The 25,484-nt window shown below is 42.8% G+C and overlaps 2 protein-coding genes across 3 annotated transcripts in view; both read left to right on the top strand.

Moving 5' to 3' along the window:
- Positions 1-20,073, top strand: LOC101156021 (actin, clone 302-like). 2 transcript variants are annotated; one of them, XM_023958833.1, is made up of 9 exons: positions 1-112; positions 1,947-2,068; positions 2,142-2,264; positions 2,339-2,449; positions 2,538-2,622; positions 5,139-5,300; positions 5,371-5,562; positions 19,096-19,277; positions 19,655-20,073. In XM_023958833.1, exons 2-9 carry the CDS (start codon positions 1,949-1,951, stop codon positions 19,796-19,798), a joined length of 1,119 nt encoding a protein of 372 aa, XP_023814601.1. In that variant the 5' UTR covers positions 1-112; positions 1,947-1,948; the 3' UTR covers positions 19,799-20,073. The 2 variants fall into 2 exon arrangements, with proteins under 2 accessions (XP_023814601.1, XP_023814600.1); XM_023958832.1 differs by lacking the exon at positions 1-112 and adding an exon at positions 955-997.
- Positions 50-25,484, top strand: part of LOC101155777 (actin-15A) — a 38,521-nt gene continuing 13,086 nt past the window's right edge. The window contains exon 1 of the mRNA XM_023958834.1: positions 50-112. The gene's annotated coding sequence lies outside the window, so the exon portion shown is untranslated. The remainder of the gene's footprint in view (positions 113-25,484) is intronic.

Raw genomic sequence — 25,484 nt, 5'->3', positions numbered from 1 at the left:
GGAGAAGGCAAGCAGCCGCGTGCACAGATGAAAAAGCGCGTTCAGCAGTGTCAGTGATCAGCACAGCTGGGGCAGAGTAACTGTTAGACACACCGGAACTCACCTGCAACAGGTAAATGTTTGTCCGCGGCTCACCCGAGTTTGACACGGTTTGTCACGTTTATGACCTTTTTTTTTTTTTTTTTTTTTTAGTTCAATTTATTCTTATTGGCTGCTGTGTTTACCTCAAGGGAAATGTCTGTGATAGTTGCATCTGAGCTGTGGTGCGGTGTCTGTCTGTCATTGGGTGTGGCTTCATATGTCATACAGTGGGGTCAAGTGTTTGATCACCCTGTGATTTATCAAGTTCTCCCACTTAGAAAACATGGAGGGTCTAAATTTTTCATTCTAGGTGCATTTCCACAGTGAGAGACAGAATCTGAAGAAACATTCAGAAATCGAGTTGTTTTTTTTATTTATTTTTTTAAAACTATATATTAATGTGACAAATTTGATCACTTGAGTTAAACAACTTTAATATTTGGTATAGAAGCTTTTGTTATCAATTACAGAGGTCAAACGGTTCCTTTAGTTCTTCCCTAGGTTTCTGCACACTGCAACAGGGATTTTGGCCCACTCCTCCATACAGATCTTTAGATCTGTCATGGTTCGGGGCTGTTGCTCAGCAACAGAGTTTCAGCTCCCTCCAAAGATTCTCTATTGGATTTAGATCTGGAGACTGGCTAGGCCACTCCAGAACCTTGATATGCTTCTTACAGAGCCACTCCTTTTCTTTTTTTCTTGGTTTTCTTGGCTGTGTGCTTCGGGTCATTGTCATGCTGAAAGACCAGCCACGACCCATCTTCAACGCTCTGACAGAGGTAAGGAGGTTTTTGCCCAATATCTCACAATACAGAGCCCCGTTCATCCTCTCCTTAATACAGTGCAGTCGTCCTGTCCCCTGTGCAGGAAAAACACCCCCAGCGCATGATGCTTCCACCCCCGTGCTTCACTGTAGGTATGGTGTTCTTGGGATGATGCTCCTCCTCCTTCTTCCTCCAAACACGCCAAATGGATTGAAGACAAAAAAGTTCTATTCTGGTCTCATCTGACCATGACTCCTCTGGATCATCAAGATACTCATTGGCAAACTTCAGACAGGCCTTGACATGGGCTGACCTCAGCAGGGGAACCTTCCCTGTGATACATGATTTTAAACCATGACGTTTTAATGTATTACTTATAGTAGCCTTGGAAACGGTGGTCCCAGCTCTCTTCAGGTCATTGATCAGCTCCTTCCGTGTAGTCCTGGGCTGATTCTTCACCTTCCTTAGAGATCTTGCGAGGGGCCCCAGTCCGAGGGACATTGAAAGTCATCAATTGTTCCAACAGTTGTTCTTTTCTCACCAAGCTGCTTGGCAATTGCCCCATAGCCACTTCCAGCTTTGTGAATGTCGACAATTTTGTCTTTTGTGTCTTTTGACAGCTCTTTGGTTTTGCCCATGTTGGTAGTTAGACTTCTGACTGATTGGGGGGGGGGCACAGGTGCTTTTATGCAAGCTAACCACCTCAAACAGGTGCCACTAATTTAGAATCATGAGCAGAGTGGAGTTTAATATTTAAAAGCAGAACAGCAGGTCTTTGCTGGTCAGAAATCTATCTGATAATCAAGTGATTAAATACTAATTTGTCACAGTAATATACAAATAAATTGTTTAAAAAAAAAAAGTACATGATTTCTGAATGTTTATTCAGATTCTGTCTCTCACTGTGGAAATGCACCTATGATGAAAATGTTAGACCCCTCCATGTTTTCTAAGGGGGAGAACTTGCTAAATCACAGGGTGATCAAATACTTATTGACTTCACTGTAACTCGCTCTTCCTCATTTACTGAAATCCCTGACTCGTTTATCTGCATGCCTGCTTGTTCCTGATGCTGAGAGTTGGTGGTTTGATTCCTTTCAGACATGGAAGACGGCGTCTCTGCCCTCGTTGTTGATATTGGATCTGGCATGTGCAAGGCTGGCTTTGCTGGGGATTTTGCCCCCCGGGCTGTCTTCCCCTCCATCGTGGGCTGCCCCAGACAGGTACGGTCACCCCTGAGGACTTCACCTGTCGTGGTAGACGGTGCAGCCTGTGGCCCATGGTGTTTGTGTGCAGAGTGGGATGGTGGGAATGAGGGATAGCTACGTTGGAGATGAGGCTCAGAGCAAGAGGGGCATCCTGACCCTGAAGTACCCCATCGAGCACGGCATCGTCACCAACTGGGATGACATGGAGAAGGTGCTCTCTCATAGACCTGCATAGTTGAAGGGAAAGGTCCTGGTCTTTGCTCTAAAGTGCTCTCCATTCCTCAGATCTGGCATCATACCTTCTACAATGAGCTGAGAGTCGCACCTGAAGAGCATCCAGTCCTGCTGACCGAGGCTCCCCTCAACCCCAAAGCCAACAGGGAGAAGATGGCACAGGTGAGTTCAGCCGGATCACCTCAGTTGTAGTTAATTGGTTTTCGAACTCCAGATCTCAACTTGACCACCCATCTTTCTCCAATTTTAGATCATGTTTGAAACTTTCAACTCTCCTGCCATGTATGTGGCCATCCAGGCTGTGCTGTCCCTGTATGCCTCTGGTCGTATCACAGGTGAGAACCTGAAACTGGAGTTTGGGATGGATGGATCACATTTTCACCTCCTTCTTCATGAAGGCTCCACATGATGACTGTGAAAGTTTCTTCTTTTCGTGGTCTCCACAGTGAGGACGCTCCACCTCCATCCACTCCTCTCCTCTACATCCTCATCACTAACACCATCCATCCTTGTGTTCTCCTTCTATCAATATGGAATTACATGTCTGCCATAAATTGAAAGGGCGTAAAGACAACTGAGCGGGCGTATTTAGGAACTGAGTGAGTGAACCTTACAACCTCGCTGGCGCAATTCTAACTAAGAGACCCCGTATTTTACAATTGCACAGCTGCAATCCTAACTGAGCAGTGATCCTGCGCTGTCAGATCCTTTTTGCGCGCTCACCTGGGTTTACGCTCAGTGTTAAGGGGGCGTTTTTGTCACTTGGGGGGGGGGGGGGGGGGTGTTCAGGGGTGTGTAACTTTTCTGGTTGATTGGCCAAAATCTGCATGTCTTATCGGCGAGGCAGTGGGGCGGGACTTTTATTTTTCAGAGCGGGGGGGGGGCTAACAGGCGGCTCTTTAGCTGAATGCGGCTCTCTGCATTTTATCATATTTTCTATGACCAGGGTCTCTTGGGAATAGAAAGAGGTTGCAGAAGTCCCGCTGGGCGTGGATGGGATGGCTTATGTTGGCAACAGACAGGGCAGGCAGACACAAATTCCCGTACATCTTTTGCCAGTGTGGGCCACCAGAACCTGTGTTGAAGGAACTTGAGGGTGCGGTGAACGCCTGGGTGACATGTGAGCCGAGAGAAGTGAGCCCACTGGAGAACCTCTGAACAGAGGTGAGCAGGCACAAATAGCAACCCGTCAGGGAAAGAACTCTGACCTGGATGTGCTTGTGAGGCAGCCTTCACACCTTCCTCTATGAGCCAGGAAACAGCTCCAACCAGACAACATGAGGAAAGAATAGACTCAGATCTTGTAAAGTTCCCATCTCCGACTCCTGAAACTGTTGTGAGAGTGTCTGGTTTTGTGATCCAGGACGGTATGAAAGGGTGAAATTGAAACATGTGAAGAACAAGGACCAGTGGGCTTGACGAGAGTTCAGGTGTCTCGCGGAGCAAATATGCTGCAGGTTTTTATGGTCAGTCCATACCAGAAAAGGTTGGTATGCTCCTTCTAACCAGTGATGCCACTCTTGCAAGGCCAGCTTGTTTCCTAGTAGTTCTTGGTTGCCGATATCATAATTCCTTTCTGCTGGAGAAAGGCGACGGGAGAAGAAGGTGCAGGGGAGTAACTTCGGGTCAGACGATGAACGCTGAGAAACTCCAGCTACGACCCCAACCTCTGAAGCATATACTTCCACCACGAATTGTCTTGAGGTACCTGGGATGGTAAGAACCGGAGCCGAAGCAAACTTGGTCTTTAGGTCAGTGAAAGCGATCGCGATCCTTGTTTAAGCTGTAGAAGAGTTTGTGCTGCCTCTGAGTCACTGTTGGTAGCATTGAATATGTGCCACAGTTCAACAAAGACTGAGAGGTGGAGCAGGCTGGTGTTCTCCTTTCCCACTCTGCAGTTCCCCAAAAATGAGCCCGGCCAGTGAGATGATTGCTTGTAAAAGATACATTGGCAGCCTAGTGGAAACTTTGCTAGGTTGAAGCGCAAAAGAAAATCAAGCAGTTGATTAAGTATGGGTTGCAACCACCAGGTTCTCCACCATAGCGTTCTGGGGCACCTAATCTGGGCTCCAGAGGAGGTAGGTTACGTTGGACCATCGGTTCCCATGGAACAGGAGCTGCAGAAGAGGCAGTAGGTGGGAGGAGTCTGGATAATCGTTCAGACAGGAACTGGATCTGCTCACTCATGGACTTGAAGGCGGAGTCCTGCTGGGTAGCGAATCGGCGTGCGTCAGATGAGACTGAATCCATCCAGGCATCATGACACTGCAATCTGTCCTCAATAGAAGCAGAGCTTGGCTTGAGAGCTGGAGCAGAAATGGGACTGAGAGCAGAGCTGAAGCTGAATGTGGCCAGTGAGCAGGATCCGATCTGAAACAGAAGATTGTCTGGCAGAGGAGTTTTGGATAGGCAGCAGCAGCAAAGGGTCTCGCATTGGGACCTACATTAGATTAATTTTTTGCTCGTTGCACGCCCTGGTTTCCTGCACAGCAGCCCTACATCCAGCAACTAACAAACTTGCTTTAACTAACCCACCTAATTGAAAACAAAAGGGCAACAGGCATAGTTGCTGATCAGACCACCAGACCCAAATAGTTAAAAATAAATTATAATAGAAATATATAGGAAAAATTATTAAGACCAGTACCAGCTACTAAACTCTTGAAACGCACAAAACGTACATGTTTACTTCATAGTACTTTAATGAGAAAAAATGTACTTGAAATTAAAGGAAAATCAATTTTCAAAACTGAGTACACCCCTCACCCCCTGTCCCCGGGCAGTGGTAAAATCTGGAAGGTTTTGTGTAACTAACATTAATGGACTCTCAACCTGATCATGATACTTGCAGGAATAGTGATGGAGTCTGGTGACGGTGTCAGCCAGATTGTGCCCATCTATGAGGGCTATGCTCTGACTCATGCCATACTCCGTCTGAATCTGGCTGGCAGAGATTTGACAGATTACCTGATGAAGATCCTGATGGAGAGGGGCTACAGCTTCACCACCACAGGTATGACAGAAATGTTGAACTTCTCATCAAGCTGGTTGTTGAAGTTTTTAACTGACTCTGATCTCTGTAGCTGAGCATGAAATCGTGCATGACATCAAGGAGAAGCTCTGCTATGTGGCGCTGGACTTTGAGCAGGAGATGCAGACCGCTGCCTCCTCTTCCTCCCTGGAGAAGAGCTACGAGCTTCCTGATGGGCAGGTCATCACAATCGGCAACGAGAGGTTCCGCTGTCCTGAGGCGCTCTTCCAGCCCTCATTCCTCGGTTTGTATGCTCTTCTCCATCGCATTCACACATTACTGGACAAAAAAGATGAATCAATCCATCTGCACTCACACACAAAAAGGTGATTCAAGCCCCTCTTTCATGTAATCAAATTCTGTTTGTTTTATTTAAATATGTATTTTAAAATGAGGTATCTACATTTAATTGACCTAACACAAAATGTATTAATAGTTTCACCTATAAACTCCAGTAATCCAAAATAAATGATTTCAAGTAAGGGGCATGCTGGCGCATGTTGTATGCTGTTTTCCTGTTTCTCTATTTATTCTTTTTATAGTATCTTCTGCCGTTTTACGGCTACAATTTTTCACTTATTTTAACCATTCAACTATTAAAATGTTCAGCTTTTTCGTCTAATGCCTGCTATGACTGCTGGTCCTTCAAATCCTTCGACTTTTCGAAGAGAAAACTTTCGTTCTTGTTTTTCCACGTAAAAAACGTACTGTGGCTTGGAATTGTTTCAACTCGGCTTTGGCACAACAAACCTCATTTATAGAAAAAATGATTCTGTTTCTACTGGCGGCTGTAAATTGCCACAAAAGTGTTAGCTCAGTGGATCAGTCAGCGGGATTAGCATGCTGAGGTTCAAGACCGGCAAAAGACTGGTCTCCGATAACTTTGTTTTTTTTTTGGCCTTGCCTTTCTTGATAAAATTGAGTTCGACTAACTCAATTATATCTCGTTACATGGAAGAATTTTCTTTTAAGGTGGGGCTACTCATATATATTGGATGGTAATCCTTCACACAATTAAATTGAGTTCATTCAATGAGTTATATTTTTTGAGTTCACACGGCCTTAAAATTTGCTCTCTTTCAAATAAATATTTTATTCTGAATGAGTTCATTTTAGATTGCCTTTTTTTTTTGTAACTGAGATCTGGCTTGGTCCTGATGCTCCTGTTGTTCTCACTGAGGCTTCCCCACTAAATTTTAAGTTTCTAGGGGGAAATAAAAAAAGGCGGTAGCACTGCATCGATTGCTTGTGACTCATTTGCAACAAAAACAATTGCGCTAACTAGCTACTCCTCTGAGCATCATGCATTTTCTTTTAACAGCCTGCCTAATTTGTTACTGTTTACAGACCGCCAAAGCCTCCCTCCTGTTTTAGTCAAGAATTTTCACACTGTAAATGTAGTAGAATTCTAATAACTGGTGATTTTAACCTACATGTGGATGAAGATAGTGATGCACATGGATATGAGTTTCTTAACCTTTTGCACTGCATGGATTTTACACAGCATGTCATACAGTCTACCCACAGCAGGCGGCGCAATCTAGACCTGGTCATAACCCATGGTCTGTCTTGCACTGTGTCCTCTGTTGTTAACATGGCTGTGTCAGATCACTATTGCGTATTTTTTAATATCACCAGTTTTGCTCGACAGGAAGCTCCAGCAAGAACTGTGAGGAAACGATACATAACTCCTGACATGGCCGCAAATTTTATCAACATTTAACATCAAACTCCCGCTCAGATTTTACCTGCAGCATGTGATTTTATGGTAGAACATTTTAATAACTAACTTCAGTCAGCCATTGATGCTCTAGCTCCAAATAAAACCAAAATGGTGAAAACTAAAGCTACAGGACCCTGGAGAAACGAATCGAACATAGCCGTGATACTCGAAGGCAGGAGAGTGGAGAGGAGGTGGAGAGAAAAGGAAATTAACTGTACATCACAAAATTTTCAAAGAAATCAAATCAAATTTATAAAATAGCGCTTCTCATGCATTTTGTGCAGCTCGAAGCACTTCAATATTAAAAAAAGAAAACACACAATATTACAGTAAAAACCCAACCCACCCTTCACCCTTCCCACTCCCCTCCGTTAAAACGTATGACCCATGGCCCCCACGTACAAAAAATAGTGACTATGTAGCTTAAATAAATACATAAATAAGCAAACAAGCATGGCTTGGTTCTGCTGTGAGAAAACTATTTGGGAATCCTTTCATACCAGGAGCCAGCCCGGCCATGGGAGCATCGCCACAGCGCCCACCCAAACCGGGACAACACTGGGGTCCACTTCACAGCCGTGAAGCTGCAAAATTAGACCCCAGCTGCCCCAGCAAGGGCAACAACTGCAGCAACAACCGCTGACCAAGCCGGCAAGCCCTGGCAGAAAAGATCCCCACAAGAAACACTGGGGCTAAAATCATAAGATACTAAAATTAAAAACATGAGATGTATATAAAAACACAAAATTGAGAATAAGATGCATACAATAAAAATAAATACCTAAAATAGCCTATACTAAAACTAATATAATAAATTAGCAGTTAAAATCAACTAAAAGCTAAATTAAAAAGGTGGGTCTTGAGTTTCTTCTTAAAAACCTCTACAGTCTCTGCGGCCCTGAGGTTCTCCGGCAGGCTTTTCCACAGGCGAGGACCATAATGGCAGAACGAAGCCTCACCATAAGTTTTGGGCCTCACCTTCGGAACAACTAAGAGGCCAGCACCAGATTTTAAAATATCATTTAAATAAAAAGGCCCAAGACCATTAAAACATTTATAAACCATTAAAAGAATTTTAAAATCAATCCTGAAACGCACAGGGAGCCAATGCAGCGATTTTAAAACCAGTGTAATGTGTTCCCGCCTCCTGGTCCTCGTCAGAACTCGTGCCGCTGAGTTCTGCAATAGTTGTAGATTTGAAATAGACTTTTTGGCTAAACCAGAGAGCAGGGCATTACAATAATCTAAATGACTGAAAATAAAAGCATGCATCAGCACCTCTGTGCTGGCAAGAGAGAGGAACAGGCGGACTCTGGCAATGTTTTTAAGATGATAAAATCCTGTCGTTACGTCATTTTTAATGTGTGGGATAAAATTTGGCTCGGAGTCAAAAAGTACGCCCAGGTTTCTCACACATTGAGAAGGTTTAAAAATATGAAAATGTGGTAAAATCATCTCTCGTCTTCAGAACCGATGATTAGAACTTCAGTTTTGTCCTGGTTGAGCTTTAAGAAATTTTCTGCCATCCACAACTTTATATCTAAAATACAGTTTAAAAGAGTGTTGACAGGTTCAAGGTCATCAGGAGACATGGGGATGTAAAGCTGTGTATCATCAGCATAGCTGTGAAAGTCAACGCCATGTTTCCTGATGACCTCCCCAAGAGGCAACATATATAAATTAAACAGTATTGGCCCTAAAATTGACCCTTGGGGAACCCCACAGCTTATTTCGTGGATTCCTGAAGAGCACGTATCCATACTTGCATAAAAGTGTCAATCTGTAAGGTAAGAGTAAAACCACTTAAGAACATTTCCAGAGAGGCCCACCAGACTCCTAAGTCTGTCTAATAAAATCTGGTGATCTACTGTATCAAAAGCGGCACTAAGATCCAGCAGCACCAGAACAGAAAGTTTCTGTGAGTCATAGTTTATTCTAAGAACATTAACGATCTTTAAAAGAGCCGTCTCTGTACTATGGTTTGTCCTAAAACCAGACTGATATTTTTCTAAAATTTTTGGGGCATTTAAAAACTCATGCAGTTGAGTGGCAGCACTTTTCTTTAATTTTACTTAAAAATGGTAAGTTGGATACAGGTCTATAGTTATCCAGATTTTTTGGATCTAATTGACTCTTCTTCAGAAGGGGCCTCACCCCCGCCGTCTTGCAGGCAGAGGGGAAGACCCCCGTCTGAAGAGAGCAGTTAACTATGTTTAAAGCTCTGACTCAAAGAATCCATAAAATGTTTTAAAAAGTGAAGTGGGAATGGGATCTAAAAGGCAGGTTGTAATGATTACTTGGGATACAACTCGACCAAGGATCTCCGCATCAACCAGGACAAAACTCCCCAGTGTTTCTTCTGGTAAAAACAATGCTGGTGGTCTGTTAAGATCAGTGTACTGCATGGCTGAAATGTTTGATCTTATAGCATTGATTTTACCCATGAAGTGGTCTGCAAAGTCCTCACATGCAGCATTAGATGATGGCATGGAGGACTTGTTGAAGTCTTTGTTTATTAAAATATCCATTGTTTTAAAAAGAAATTTGGGTTTTTTTATTTTCTGAAATGATTTTTGAAAAATAGGAGGTTCTGGCCTGTTTAACTGAGTTATTGTAGATTTTGAGTTGTTCTTGTAAAATGTCTTTATGAATTATTATTTTCGTCTTCCTGTATCTTCTCTCTGCTCTCCTGCAGTTCTGCTTCAGACCCTTAATGATATCAGTCTTCCATGGGATTTTAGGAGCGGTTCTTAATGTTTTTGTCTTGAATGGAGCCACTGCATCTATGGAAGACTGCAGTCTGTTATTAAAATTATCAACAATAAAATCACAGGGTGCAGGTAAAATCTGAGCTGGAGTTTGCGTAAAAATATCAATAAAACTTGCAGCCACTTCAGGAGTTAAATACCGTTTCCTCACAGTTCTCACTGAGGCTTCCTGCTGGATTTCACTGGTGACATTAAAAAACACACAATAATGGTCTGATATGGCCAAGTCAACAACAGAGGACACCCCGGTGGACAGACGGTAGGTAATGACAAGGTCCAGGCTGTGTCCTGTATTGTGAGTTGGCTGTGTGACATGCTGCTGAAAATCCATGCTGTTTAGAAGATTTAAAAACTCACAGGCACAGATATCGTCATTCTTATCAACATGCAGATTAAAATCACCAGTAATTAAAACCATATTGTCCCTAATATGAAGGGATGATAAAAATTCAGAAAATTATTCGATAAAACGGGCAGGAGGGGTTGGTGGTCTGTATACTGGGACAGTTAAAACAGGTGGGTCTCCAAAGAGAAAAGTATGATGCTCAAATGAAAAATACTTACTAAGTAAAATATTTTCTGATAATATTGTTTTGTGAGCAATCGATGCTGTACCTCCACCTTTCTTTCCTCCCCTGATTGAAAATAAAAAGTTAAAATTATAGGTGGAGAAGCCTCAGTGAGAATAGCTCACAGTGCCAAGCCAGGTTTCAGTTAAAAACAAACAGGTTAAATCAGGGTCTAAATCAGATCATTAATGATGAAAGACTTATTTAAAAGTGATCTGACACTTAAAAGAGCCATCTTCATGGTTGTGGGTACAATCTGATGTGTGCATGTCATGGGTTTTGTGACTGATGTTTGAATTGGGTGGCCATATCTAACATGCGAGGCACGTGGATATGAATGGAAATGATTTGAATGTCTATTGGTGATGCGAACTGGAATATGATGCTGTGTGGCAGAGAATGATGAGTCAGGGGTGTGGGTGTCCTGGTTCCACCGTCAGCTGGGAATGGTTTTGAAAGAACGGAGGGTAAGATCAGTATTCATGCTGAGAAGACGGAAACCACTATTGTAGGGGTGTAAACCGTCTGATTTGAAGAGGTATGGTCTATTGTAAAAAGTTGTGAAATTATCAACGTATGGAATGACAGTATGTTTTTAACCAAATGTGAAGCTGACGGACGCGTGAGAACATGATGTCTCCATAACGGAGTGCAGGCAGTGCTCCAGATATGATGCAGTTTATGTTTAACTGTTGGATAGTATAAATCGGATGGATGAAGTCCATTTTCAGAGTCTCTGATTGCTGCAGTTTCAGGTTGTTTGTGCCTGGATTTATGAAGAAAGTCCCCGCAGAGGGGCAGGGCTCCAGACGGCGACCATCTGGTCGCATTTTGCGACCAAAATTTGAGAGCGTGCGACTGAATTTTACATCCAGTCGCACATGTGCGACCAGTAAATTTGCCTCCCCCACCCTTCGTATTTTTTATATATTAAACGTGGAAGGGGCACATCAATGATCAATGAAAAAATCAATGAGACGCGAGCAAACACACGCAAACTCGCACACATACTCATGAGACGAAAGCACACACTCGTGTAAGTGGCTTAAATGCGTGGAAGGGGAGGGGCCTAGAGATAATCGAGCGTGCGTGAACATCTGTGGGAAGGAAACGGAGACAAATATCATCACAACCTGATATGTGCATCTGAGCTATGAGGAAGCGAACCATTGATTCGTTCTTCCGACCTGCGGCTAGTGTACCAGTGCCAGAGTGTACAGCAGGCGTCTCAAACTCGTGGCCCGCGGGCTATTTGTGGCCCCCACCTTGAAAAGAAAGTTTCATTTTAAAGCGTCCTGCCAGTTTGTATGAATGACACCTTTTCATTGTCGTGTGCGGAGCTGACAAACCAACCAATCACAGTGGAGTAAATACTATTAGGGGCGTGACAATGACCGGGCTTGAAAGCAGGAAACCTGACAGCCCCCTCCCCAGACCACATGAAGGAGTTCCTTACTTTCCTTTAGAACGTATCTATTCGCTAGTAATTTTCTAAATGCATGCAGTCCGTGCTGAACTTTTCTCTGGGCCGCACAGACCCGGAGGTTACGGGGGTTACGGTTAAGCGCGCGGCGTCGCATCCCCCCAACCAAACGGTTTATGCACGACTGTTACGGCAGCACACCGCTCCCGCGGGAGTCGGGTCAGCTGAGGAGAATAAATTTCCCACACCTACATGCGTGACAGCTAACAGGGCTTGAACATTAAACACGTGTGAGCGACAACACGATTTAGTCCGAGACGCACTTAAAACACGTGGTGAAAATGCAAGGATAGAAGTGTTTGAGATGAACCAGCAGTTGGGGAGACCAGGCCCTACGGGGGGGGGGGGGGGGGGGGGGGGGGGGGGTGATGGCGAATCTGCAGCGACACTGAAGGAGAACAGGAAGTTGAAGTTCAATTCAGTTCAATTTAGTTTTAATATTCCTCTCCCCCTTAGTATGATCCAGTGACATGCGGTGAAGTTAATGGCTGGTGAGGCACTGACGTCATCAGTCAGATTTACAAACATATGAACCATACTGAGTAACTTATTCACCATTTGACAACAGTTAACCTGTTTTGTTTAAAATATCATTTCAACGTGTTTTTTTTCATATACAAACTGCAGCATAGAAAAAAGCACAAACCTTATTATCGTCTTACCTTTACTTGTAAATAAAGTCCATACGCCGCTCCTTCTGAAGAAATTGTCTTGCCGCTTGCTATCACTTCTTCTATTATTTTTTAGCGTCATAATCTCAGGGCTCACCGGCGCCCCCTAACATGAGGCATGAGAACTGCTGGCCTCACCCAGCGGCTTTTTTGCCGGCGTTTAGTGCTCAGCACAAGAAACACGTCCCTCACGTACAGTTATTTATAAAAACAAACACTGTACATCATATACATCTGCTAAATTATGTAAACTCAGCTCATATGTTACAAGTGATTGACCCCACATACAGAGAGACAGCAGTACCGTCTGACTGCATAGGTATTGCGCAATCCAAGGTGAGGCTCAGCGGGCTGGTGCCTCATCGCACGTAACTTCTTATTATCTGAACGGCAAATGCGGAAATTCAGCGATTTAAAAAAAAAAAAACACCCATAAATGGTACATTTAAATGGAAAATGACTGCAAAGCACAAATTACTGATTATATATAATAATTGAATTTATTTTTTCTCTTTTCTTCCCATAATGACAGGTGAGGCACAGCCTCACCTGCCTCTCCTGACTGCACGTCACTGGTGTGATCTGTGTTATTATATATTTTATATTTATTTGAATGTTTTGTAATGGATGTAGCCTATTTTTAATCAATTGGTAGTTTAAATTGTTTCACTTTCTCACTTAACTACAAAAACCATCAGGACACATGCCCCATAATGCATTGTTTTGTAGTCATAGGGCAGCTTTCAGTCAGTTCAGTAGTAAATTTCCAGCTGCGTTCGGTAGGTTGGGGCCTTGCTGCTCCCCCCTCTTTCTCCTGATATTTTTGTGATGATTGACAGGTCATGTTGGAGCAAAAACATATGTCTCACACCAGGTGATCAGCGCAGCGTTGCGTCCACCTGGGTGATCTCAAACACGCTTATTGTGCGTCTTGGCTGCACTTATTTGGTGTCACCAAGATAAATTTCCATCAGTTTTGAGCCTCTCTCTGATCTCAGGTATCTGTATCGATTGTTCTGATCTCCAGTGAACATCGCCCATTCTTTTACAGTTTACCTTCTTCGGTCAGTTTACCTGTTGTTGCATCTTCAAAAGTGCAGATTAAAATGTGACACTGCATTTGAAACAGCACATTGTAATTTCTGCATCTATTATTAAAGTATTTATTAGTAATACAGTGGAAATTAGTAGATTTGGTTGGCATGTTGATTTACGGTATGCGCCCCTAAATTTTCTGGTTGTGCCCCTAAAATTTTCAGTTGGGGGCCACTGTGCTCCTAGTGAAAAAGTTAGTCTGGAGCCCTGAGGGGTGTTTAACAGAGAGTTGGTGGGCAGAGTTTTTAATGTCATTGACGACCGCTCCAGAGAGAGAGTGTGTGTGGCACCTACTGACCCGGACATGCCGGACAACGGAGTCTCCCATGATGAGTCCGGGCTGGTGCATAGGTCCGGGTCTCTCAGCGGGGTGATGAGCAGTGGCCTCGGCTCCAGCGGGATCAGGTGGAGAAATGGGGGCAGGCAGGCAGCGGGCGGGCGGGCAGGCAGGCCTCTTTGACATGTAATTTTTTTTTTTTTTAAGAAAGCCCAATAGGTATATTTAATATTATTAATATTAAATATTAATAATAAATAAATCAATAGTAAGTCAATAATAATAAATCAATTTTTTTACGTCAGCCAACAAGGGAAGAACAACCATCTGTAGTGGTCAATGGGGAGTGATTGGAAGTTGTAGAACAATTCAAATGTCTTGGCGTAATCTTCAATTCAAACTTAACTTTTAAAGATCATGTAAAGAATATATCCAATATTGTTAAATTGTATCTGTTAATTTTTAAGCAAATAAGGTATTCTCTGATTACTGAGGCAGCAAAGGTTTATATGCATTCATTGATTTTTAGTCATATAACTTCTTGTCTTACTACATGGTCCCAGACAAACAAAAGCACTTTGAAATCCCTCAAGTCTCTGTTTAAGAGAAGCCTGAAAGTTTTAGACAAAAAGCCTCAGCGTTATCATCACTGTGGCATAAGGGATTTTGAAAGTTACAAAATGTGCTTTAAAGTTTTGAATGGGCTGGCCCCTACCCCCCTTGTTAGATTTTATAAGTAAAAAAACAAATGTTGGAAAAGGCACCAAGGCTTTAACTCAAGGGGACTGTAATGTTCATCCATCCATCCATCCATCTTCCTCCGCTTATGCGGGACCGGGTCACAGGGGCAGCAGTATAAGCAGAGATGCCCAGACTTCCCTCGCCCCAGCCACTTCCTCCAGCTCCTCTGGGGGGGCCCCGAGGCGTTTCCAGGCCAGCCGAGAGACGTAGTCTCTCCAACATGTCCTGGGTCTTCACCGGGGCCTCCGCCCAGTGGGACATGCCCGGAACACCTCTCCAGGGAGGCGTCCAGGAGGCATCCGGACTAGATGCCCGAGCCACCTCAACTGGCTCCTTTCAATGTGGAGGAGCAGCAGTTCTACTCCGAGCTCTCCGGGGGTGGCCGAGCTTCTCACCCAATCTCTAAGGGAGCCCAGCCCCCCTTACGGAGGAAGCTCATTTCAAAGGCGCAGGACTAAATTCAGCCAAACAGTGGTGTCAGAGGCACACAGTTATGGAATACGTTGCCACAGCATATTAGAAACTGTGAAAACTTACCCTGCCTTCCAAACAACTCTTAAACAATGGCTGAAAACAAACTAGTCCTGCAGACATTCCTATCTTTTATTACTTGAGGTTTTGTTCTTTGTGTCGTAAACTCCTTTTGAACTCTAAAAGCTTATTCTCCTGTGACATTCCTTTTTGGTTTATGGCTGCAGCAGGCAAACTTTCCCCTGTAAACCTCTTTGAAGAGACGTCAGACCTTCCTGTAGGATCAGGAAATTGCACTGGCCAGAGTTTTACTATCTGATCAAAAGATTCAAGCCCTGGGAACCGGATCATAAAAACTTTTCATGTGGGAGACCAAGTGGACTTATCACGTCAGTGCATACCAGTGGGATATCTGTTGTCCAGTTGGACGGTAAGCAGACAGGGGCTTCACCTCCGCCTGGGTGCTGTGGGGTGAATCTCCACATATGGACTGATGGGGGCGGAGATTCGGCCGCCATTAAAGACTTTGCACGGAGGAATTATTTTGTCTCTCAGTCGGCCTGCATTCTAAGGCGCATGTAGTCTCTTGCGCATTTGCAGATAATATAGACTGAGAACCCAGATGATCCGTTTTAATTTGTTTTAGAACTTTTGTTAGGGAAATAAACTGTGTATTTTGGCAGTTGAAACCCACACAACGAACTGGCATTTTGCAAAAAAATTTGTTCACATGCATGCACTCCAGCAGTGACTTGACCTCACCAAGATGGCGGTTCTCTCCTTCCATGAGGAATCATGTGATGTCTCCTCTAGCGATATAACTCATTGGGCAGACCACTTCAGGAGTAAAATCCATGCAATTAGATCTAGTCTTTTAACCAAAAAATGTGTTGATTTTTGTTTTTTTCATTTGTCCTGTCCAACAGCTGGGGGGTATTCCAGGAAGCATGTTTAAACTAGCCTGACTTTAAGCCTGAACTCTGGCTGAAATCCGACTGAACTCGCTTACTCTGGGTATGTCGGTTCCAAAAGACCGGGTATGAGTTGGCGTAATTGCGCTCGACTTGGTAACCCTGGGTTAATGCTCGTGTACGGAAGGTACATAAAGACATTCTCAATAGATCGCCGATTTCCGGAGTCACCATGGAAACGCGTGGAGAACCAAAGAGAGCGCAATACTTTAGTGAGACGGAGTCTGAGGTTTTAATGATGGCGAATGAAGATTATACGTCCATCAAAAAAGGAACACGGCTGCATCATCAGAAGAGTTTCTGCTTGTAGTAGAAGAACAGACGAAGTAAACGCACAAGTTTCTGATCTTATTTCCATTTTCCTTGTGACGCATATAACTTATTCAATTTTGCCACCTTAAATAAAATACTTCTATTGGTAACAAATAATTGAGTTAAATTTAATCAACCTAATTTCTTATGTCTATAAAACTCAATAATTGTTTATACAACTCAAATTTATGTATCTATCCAACTAAATGTCATATTACTCCAATTCAATTAATATTTTTTCCATCTTAATTAATTATAATTCTTGATCTCTCATATGTTTAAGTATGACCCGGCAGATATACTCACTTTTATAACAATAAAAAGGACGGGGGAAAAATGCTCGTTCTGCACAAATTCATTAAAGACTTGTCCGTCTTTATCATTACACTAAGCTACGGTAGGGGTGCTATATAAACTCATCATCCTCTCCTTCACTCTTACTCATGGTGCAGAGACATAAGCACAGTAGGACAAGATAACTCAGCAAAACATGGCAAAACACAGTAAAACAGCTAAACAACTAAAAAAATTTGGTCAAAAACCCACACTTAAACCAAAATCCGTCCAGACTGGCAGAGGAAATGGTATTCCACAATCCCTTGCGGTGCCGATCTAACAGCAGCACCAAAGTTACACCTACTTAATTGAATTAATTTGAATGAAAGTAAAATAACTGTTTGATAACTACGTGTTATTTTTAAACTGACTTAACAAACAAATAATTTATCTTAACTGAAGCAAATAACTAAGTTCAATCAAAGTAAAAAAGTTGAATTTTCCAACATCCATATGTGGTCTTATCACCCTCTCATGGTGGAAAAAGTATTATCTGAGCTTCTTCATCCACTAAATCCTCTTCAAATGGACACGCCATGCTGCTTCACCTCTCTGTAAACAAACTAGCCTTCAACTAAACCTGCTCCCGACCAGGTTATGTTCAGAGCATGCGTTGCTATGGCAACTTGACCTACCCTGAAACATACCTCCATTTCTGGAACCGAAAACTGAGGTTATCAACTTCCTTAGCCTCAAACTTACCGTGGGAGCTAGCATAACCTGCTTCCTGGAATACCCCCCTGGGCAGACAGATGAGAGCTGAAGGCCTCTTGTGTTGGACATATTTTACTTTAACAACAATTCAATTTTATTTGTATAGCCCAAAATCACAACAACAGTCGTCTCGATGGGCTTCGAAGTAAAACATGAACTCAAAAGGATCACGAATACAAAGAGTTCAATAGGAAAATACTAAAATGAACTAACAAACTGACTAAGCTATACTGGCATCCCTGCCCTTGGACCCCCCCAACTCCCAAAAAAACCGGATTCCGGAAAAAATGAAGAAACCTCAGGGGTGCCCACATGAAGGAGGGATCCTCCCCCAGGACGGACAGGCGATTTACCAGAACTCTTAGAGAAGAATTAACTTATCTAAATCTACAACTACATATATAAAATCCAGCAGACGAGCTTCATCCAGCCGTGGTTGTGGGGACAGTCAAAGGCGTGAGTCGAGCCGGAGACAGGAACCACAGCCAGGTGTAGGAGCAGAGACGAGGTACTCGGTCAGGTACAGAGCAGAGACGAGCCAGAGATGAGCCAGAGGCAGGATCCACAGCCAGGTGTAGGAGCAGGAGCAAAGGCGAGGTAAACGGTCAGGAACTAGAGCACGGATGAGCCAACAGGAGTCTGGAAGCACTCCCACTCCCCAGGAGGGGAGAGGAAAAGAGGGACAATACATGAATCGCACTGCACCAAACAGAGGCATGGAGAACTAAATGATAAATTATGATCAAGAATAGAGGAGAGGAAGGGTAGAAGTAGAAGAGAAAAGAGGACAGAACCCCGGAGCAACATAGTTACCCCAGCTTCAACTTCTAGCAGCCTTTTAAAAGAAATAGTTACTATTAAGTTTAATTTAAACACATTAACATTAAGTTAAATAATCTCTGAATACTAACTAGTCTGACAATAAGCCTGTCCAAAGAGGAATGTTTTCAGTCTAACTTTGAATGTAGAAACTGAGTCGGCCTCTCTTACATGAGCTGGGAGTTTATTCCATGAGACAGGGGCTTGGTGGCTAAACGCTCTACCTCCAACCGTACTTTTACTAATTCTAGGAACCACAAGCAGTCCTGCATTTTGCGAGAGAAGTGTTCTTATTGGATGGTAAGGGACTATGAGGTCCTTAATATAGGACGGGGCCATTCCATGTAAGGCCTTATAGGTTAACAGGAGGATCTTGAACTTGATTCTAGAATCAACTGGGAGCCAATGGAACGAAACTAACACAGGAGTGATGTGATCTCTTCTGGTAGTTCCAGCTAACAATCTAGCTGCTGCGTTCTGAACAAGCTAGAGAATTCTTAAGGAACTCTTAGGACACGCTGCTAACAAGGAGTTACAGCAATCCAGCCTCGACGTAACAAATGCATGGATGAGTTTTTCAGCATCATTCTTAGAAAGTATATTTCTGATCTTAGCAATATTCCGCAGTTGAAAAAAGGCAGTTCTACACATAAACTTTGATTTGATTTGATTCATGTTTAACTTTGCTTAGGGACAGGTGTCCTACTCCTCAAATATTTCAATACTGATCACCTGGATTGGATGTTTGGAAGCTGCGTGGTTGAAATGTGACAGTAGCTGTAAAAGCTCATGTACTGTAGAGGTTTCTGAACTCTGTTCTTCCTCAGGGATGGAGTCTGCTGGCATTCATGAGACGACCTACAACAGCATCATGAAGTGTAACGTAGACATCCATGAGAACCTGTATGCCAACACGGTGCTGTCTGGAGGCACCACCATGCTCTCTGGAATCGCTGACCGCATGCAAAAGGAGATCACTGCTCTGGCCCCACCCACCATGAACATTGATGTGCGTACATTGTGACGAATAAAAGCCTAAATTCATGGTTTTCTTTAAAATCAGCATTGATGGACTAATCTGCTGCCGCTTAAAAGGATTTTAGGACTCAGAATACAATCAAAATTCCTGCTTCAGCATAAAGTTTAAACGTTTCAAACCACATGTGATCTCAAGCCTGAGAAATGATAAACATGTACAAGGCTCCAGTCAAAACAAGAGTCTAAAGTGCTTAAACATTGTTCCACTGTCAGACTAGACGGTGTAAAGAGGAATCCTGCAGCTTTTGAGCTCTTAGTCACACATATGTCTTTAATGTTGGCTTAAGTTCACTTTCCTTCTGAAGTGAGGCTGTTCTAGTAGTAATCGTTTTTCTATCTGCTCCTCAGATCAGTGCTCCTCCAGAGAGGAAGTACTCTGTCTGGATTGGTGGCTCCATCTTGCCTACCCTGTCCACCTTCCAGCAGGTGTGGATCAGCAAGCAGGAGTACAATGAGTCCGGTCCCGGCATCGTCCACCGCAAATGTTTCTAAACTACCTCTGCCCCGGCAATGACGAGGCTTGAGTTGACTCTTTTCCAGACTTCTAATTCATCTTGAACAGAATTAAAGATGTCCAACAAGATGAACTTTACTCAACAACTGAACTGAAGAGTCTGGTTTGAGAGGAGCTGATGGCATCAGGTTTGGCCTGAAGGGTTTGAAAGCTCGATGTCGATCTAAATCCATCTTCCATGTTCTGTACAGGAACACTATTTGTCATCTCAAAACTGGTTGCAGTTGTGGAAAATAAATAGTTCTTGGTTAAATATTGTTGATCTCTGATTTACAGCTGCAGGTTTAGACTTGTCTCTGCTCTCTGGAGGAACAACTTTGAGTTTAGATCAGGGAGCTTATTACATCAATCGCGATTGATGACTGTACAGCGTGGGCCATCATAGAAATAAACCCCATAAAATTGAACAGATCAAGCTAGGCATTAAATGTCACTTGACATGCAGAACGGCCAAACGACCATCCTCTGAAACGTGCGTCACCCTGAACTAGCTATTTTAACTGCTAAAATCCAACACACTGCATTGTTTTAAAGAAGACTGACTGTTAACTCTCAATACTCCCCCAGAACCAATATCTGCAGTATCACAACAAAACTCTTTCCCCTCCTTCAAACCCCCCAGCCAGATATCCCACAAACCATCACCACCACTTGTCATCTCCACCATACCATCCATTATATCCACATCATCTACTTACTATAGGAAACGCAACTAGTCACCACCAATCCAGTCACAGCAATAAGACAACTGAACTGAATCTGGCACTCTTGAATGTTCAATCACTTTCAAACAAATCATTTCTTTTTCCTGACTTTATTTTAGATAACAATCTTAATGGTCTGTTTTTAACAAAGACTTGGAACTCTGGTGCACCAATCCCTCTGTCAGAGGCAACACCCCCCTCCCCCCTTTTTAACTTCACAAACAAGGACAGAAAACATGGCAGGGGTGGTGGGACCGCTGAAATTTTATCAGCAGGTATTGGTTTTAGAGACACCATGTTTAACGAATATTCTGTCATGGTGCCTCTGGCAGCCTACTCTCCCCGTCCCTTCTCCCCTCTGCTCTGCTGATTGGAACCAGCTGCCGATACTCACCTCATCACGTTCCTCCCTTCATAAGAAGATCCAACCCCAGCTTTCATCGCCAGTTCGTTACTCACTACGGTGCTTATGTCTGGTCGCCAAGTTAAGCTACGTTTGACTAACTTGCCTCGTTTTGTCGCTCGCTCCCAGGTTCAACACCACGAGTATCCCTGATTCCTCCTCGTCAAGAGCTCCTTGGTCCATCCAGCTCCTGCCACGACGATCCTGCCTCGTCACGCTCCGGTCTCGCTCTCTGCGGCCTGCCCAGGATTTCTGCCACGGACACAGTCGATCACGACGTCTTCGCCAACATCCAGCTTCTACGCCGACGGCAAGACTACAAGAAGTTACAAACCTTTAATACAAACTTTCTCTTATACCACGCTTGGAAGAGAAATAAAACTATTCAAAGATTTCCTGGTTTGAGCTTACTTCCGGGTTTCAGTGTCTGGGTCATATTCTTCTTTTGAACATCAGGCCATAGTATTTAATAATACTGTCACGTTATGTTAGTGTACAGACCTCCTAAATATAATTCATCTTTTATTTCTGATTTCTCTGAACTGCTTTCTTTTATTATTATTATTATTTATTAATAATATTACCATTATTATTTTAGAAAAATAATGGTTCTAGGTGATTTAATGTACATGTTGATGATCCTTCAGAAATGGATGTCCGTGATTTTGGGAACATTTTAACAGCTATGGATTTTGTTCAGCATGTGAACTTGCCCACCCACAACAGAGGTCATACTCTGGAGCTCATAATAACTCACGGCCTGAAGGCCTCAGTGACCTCTGTTGTGGATGTGGGCATTTCTGATCATTCATGTTTTGTTTTGTTTTTAATTCATGAATGCATAATGCTCCCTGAGAGAATTATTAGAAGGCGTTGTCTACACCCTGAAGTGGCTGCAAACTTTATCTCACATTTGGAAAATCATCAACCAACTCTTTCACATCTATCTATGGACTTATCGATTCAACATTTTAATAATAAACTCACCAGAGTTCCGGACAAAGTTGCAAAGTTGCCCCACTAAAACTACAAACTGTTAAAGAGAAAGCTCCACGTCCTTGGAGAACGGAAGATACCAAGAAACTTAAAAGAATGACAAGGAGGGCAGAACATTGGCGGAAAACAAAACTCACAATAAATCACCAAATTTTTAGAAACACACTAATGCATTACAATAACTCCATTAAAAAGAGAAGACAATAATATTTCTCAAAGTTCATTGCAGAAATGTAGTCAAAGCCAAAAATCCTCTTTGTCACAATTGACAAAATAATAAACCCAATTTTAGGCCCACCCTTCACTTTTAGCAGTAAAACCTGTGTGGAGTTTGCAGTCCACTTTACCACTAAGATGACATTAGATCATCTATCTTACAGGGGAGGGATCAACAACCCCCTGTTGACCTTTGCACTGCCTGTCCTATCAGTGAGAAAACACTCGATAGTTTGTTCTTGATTGATGCTGCAGCACTCCGACAAGTGATGTCCCAAATGAATACCAAAGACCTGTTCTCTTGATCCCATCCCCACCTCACTTTTTAAGTCAGTTTTCACATCCTGTGAGGAAGAGCTACTGAACATCTTGAACTGTAATCTTCCCTGCGTCCCTAAAGACTGCTATGGTGAGACCCATTCTGAAGAAGAAGAGTGGTTTAGACATGTACAATTTAAATAACTACCGCCGTTATACAACCTGTCATTTTTAAGTAAAATTTTAGAAAAGCTTGTTTTTGTTTCAGACCTCACCACTCAACAGAAATGGCACTTGTCAGGGTGTTAAATTATATCAGGTCCAATGAATGACATGAAGAAAGTATCTGTTTTAGTCTTACTGGACCTGAGTGCAGCCTTTGACACAGTTGACCATTCAATCCTTTTATACAGACTTCATGACATGGTTGGAATTACTGGGACAGCTTTTAATTGGTTTAAATCTTACCTCACAGATAGAGATTTTATTGTTAATTTAAATGATTTCTCATTTGAAAGGCAACTGACTTGTGGGGTGCCCCAAGGCTCCACCCTGGGTCCTACCCTTTTTTAATCTTTACATGCTTCTGCTTGGTGATGTGATCAGGAGACACGGCATTAACTTTCATAGCTATGGACCCATGAATAGCCTTTTAAATTTGTATTTTAGATATTAAAATGTGGATGGGAGAGAACTTTTTCCAGCTCAACCAGGACAAAACTGAGGTCTTGGAAATCGGTTCTGAAGCTGAGAGGGATAAGGTCCAATTTTGTCTGTCAACCAGTACATGACCATATGTGATAGAGTAAGGAACCTCAGTGTGATTCTAGATGCAGATCTGAGCTTTGACCAACATGTGAACCAAGTAACTAAAACTGCATTTTACCATCTGAGGAATGTCACTCGAGTGAGACCCTTTCTCTCTAGAGCAGTGCTGAAATCTTAATTCATGCTTTTATTACACCAAGATTAGATTATTGTAATGCCCTCCTTTCTGGTGTAAAGAAAACCACTCTCAATCCCGTGAAGCTAGTCCAGAACTCTGCTGCACGCCTTTTAACGAGAACTAGGAAGAGGGAGCACATTACACGGATCTTAAAGTGTGGGTGACATGGCCTATTTTAATAAGCCAAAATATAGTAAATAGTCTCTATTTCATGTTGCGATTGTATTTAATATTTTTCGAAAAAGAATAAATAGCGAAAAACGCGATATAAACAACGAGGACGGCCGCCGGCTTCACGCATTCCGCCGACTTCGCGCCGCCATGTTTGTGACGTAACGAAAGGCAGACAACATGGCTAGCACCGATAGCGAAGCACAGAGTGATGCTACCTATTAGCGATTTATCATCAGATGAACAGAAAGATGAAGAGGAAAGTTGCGGAGATTATCATGATGATGAGTCACTTTTGCAACCGTATCGATTCGAACCCTTTTGCGAAAGTGAGGAGGATATAGCAGAAAGTAGTAGGTCTAGTGATGCCGATGATGATAGCCAGCATGAAGATTCGGCTAGACTCTCCAGTAAGTCTAAAAAATGTATAAAATTAAATTACTCCACTTACCCTAAAATATACTCAAAATGTCCCCTTTTGGCCTAATCTAAACAAAGGTAAACACTGGTTTTCAACCCAATTTACAAAATAAATGTCACAAAATAAAAGTTTCCCAGATATTACTACTCTTTAGTTAACAAAGTCACTTATGTCCTAATAATAAAATGAGCCTCTCCTCAAAAAAAAGGTCCAGTAAAATGTGATTCTTTCGGGATTAAACTAACGGGTGAAATAAGTCTAATAAGTCTTTCAAATTTTCACATTTAAATGTAAGTTTATACTGACTTTGATTCCTAATCTGTGAGCTGTCCAAAAATACAAACATCTGCTCTGATCAGCTGCTGTGAACTCCAGAAAGACTAGATTATCTACAAAGTTCATGTCTTGTAAGGAAGACATTTTATGAAATAATTTTAACGATATATTGTAGACTACATTAAAAAAAAAATTCATATGATTTTAAATCCACTTAAAGTAAAGCGTTGGCATGTTAGCGACATTGATATGAAATATTTTAGAACCAACTAGAAAAATTCATATCAGATTTTTTTAACTCAGCTGTTTACTAGCATATAATTCTAACATCCAGCATTCCACCTTAACCCTTGTGCGGTCTTAGATGACCCCCCCCCCCCCCCTTACATTGACGTGTTCTCCCTACCATGACAAAGGTGGATAAAGGTGGAAAGATTTCATGTAATCCATGGACACCATTGAAGATCACAAATCATTGAAGAAAAAAGGTTCAGTGTCTAGTGGGTCTAGATGACCCACTCCCAATGGTAAAGTACCTTGGACAGCACAAGGGTTAATATTGTTAACATTAGCCTACATAAAAGGAAAATGTCTCTGAAATATTGAATAGAACCATTTAGGATTAGTGCTGCATTCTAATCATCAGAATTGTTCCTGCAAGATAACAGAGTTGGAGTCAAAGTGGAGCTGTTAGAGGGGGCGTGGCCACACCCTGATGGGACTGATGGATCACGTTTTCACCTCCATCTTCACGACGACTGTCAAAGTTTCTTTTTTTAGGGTCTCCACAGTGAGGACGCTCCACCTCCACCCCCCCCTCTCCTCTGCATCCTCCTCACTAACACCATCCATCCTCATGTTCTCCTTCCATTCACTCCTTATTTGGTTTTCCTCTAGACTTCAATGGTAGCTCCATGTGGTGAACCGAGCTGGACCAGTTATCTGTCTGCTGATTAAAAGGTCTCTGGTGACTTGCATTCATTCTTGTGTCAAGACTGATTTAATGGTTCCAGCAGCAGCAGCAGCGGCGGCAGCGGCGGCGGCGGCAGCAGCAGTGGTCCTCTCAGCACCAAAACTCACACCAACATAACATCAGATTCCAGCTTTTTTCCATCACTTTGGTGGATTTCATGAGGCAGAAATGACATCCTCTAAACCACCTGGACATTTCTCCAAACCTCTTGGTGTTTGTTGACAAAAGATTCAATGTTTTTCATATGCTTTAGTAATCCTCAAAAGCGCCAGCGACACAAATGCTTTAGTGTATGTCTGC

The sequence above is a fragment of the Oryzias latipes genome, chromosome 9, assembly GCF_002234675.1.
Source record: "Oryzias latipes chromosome 9, ASM223467v1".
NCBI classification, from domain to species: domain Eukaryota; kingdom Metazoa; phylum Chordata; class Actinopteri; order Beloniformes; family Adrianichthyidae; genus Oryzias; species Oryzias latipes.
Note: the sequence above shows the minus strand (reverse complement) of the source record. Positions and strands in the feature narration are given on the sequence as shown.

Coding starts and splice junctions, on each gene's coding strand:
- LOC101156021 (XM_023958832.1), top strand. CDS start 967: ATGATGCTTCCACCCCCGTGCTTCACTGTAG. Junction 2,069..2,141: donor TCGTGGGCTGCCCCAGACAG/GTACGGTCACCC, acceptor GTTTGTGTGCAG/AGTGGGATGGTGGGAATGAG. Junction 5,563..19,095: donor CTTCCAGCCCTCATTCCTCG/GTTTGTATGCTC, acceptor GTTCTTCCTCAG/GGATGGAGTCTGCTGGCATT.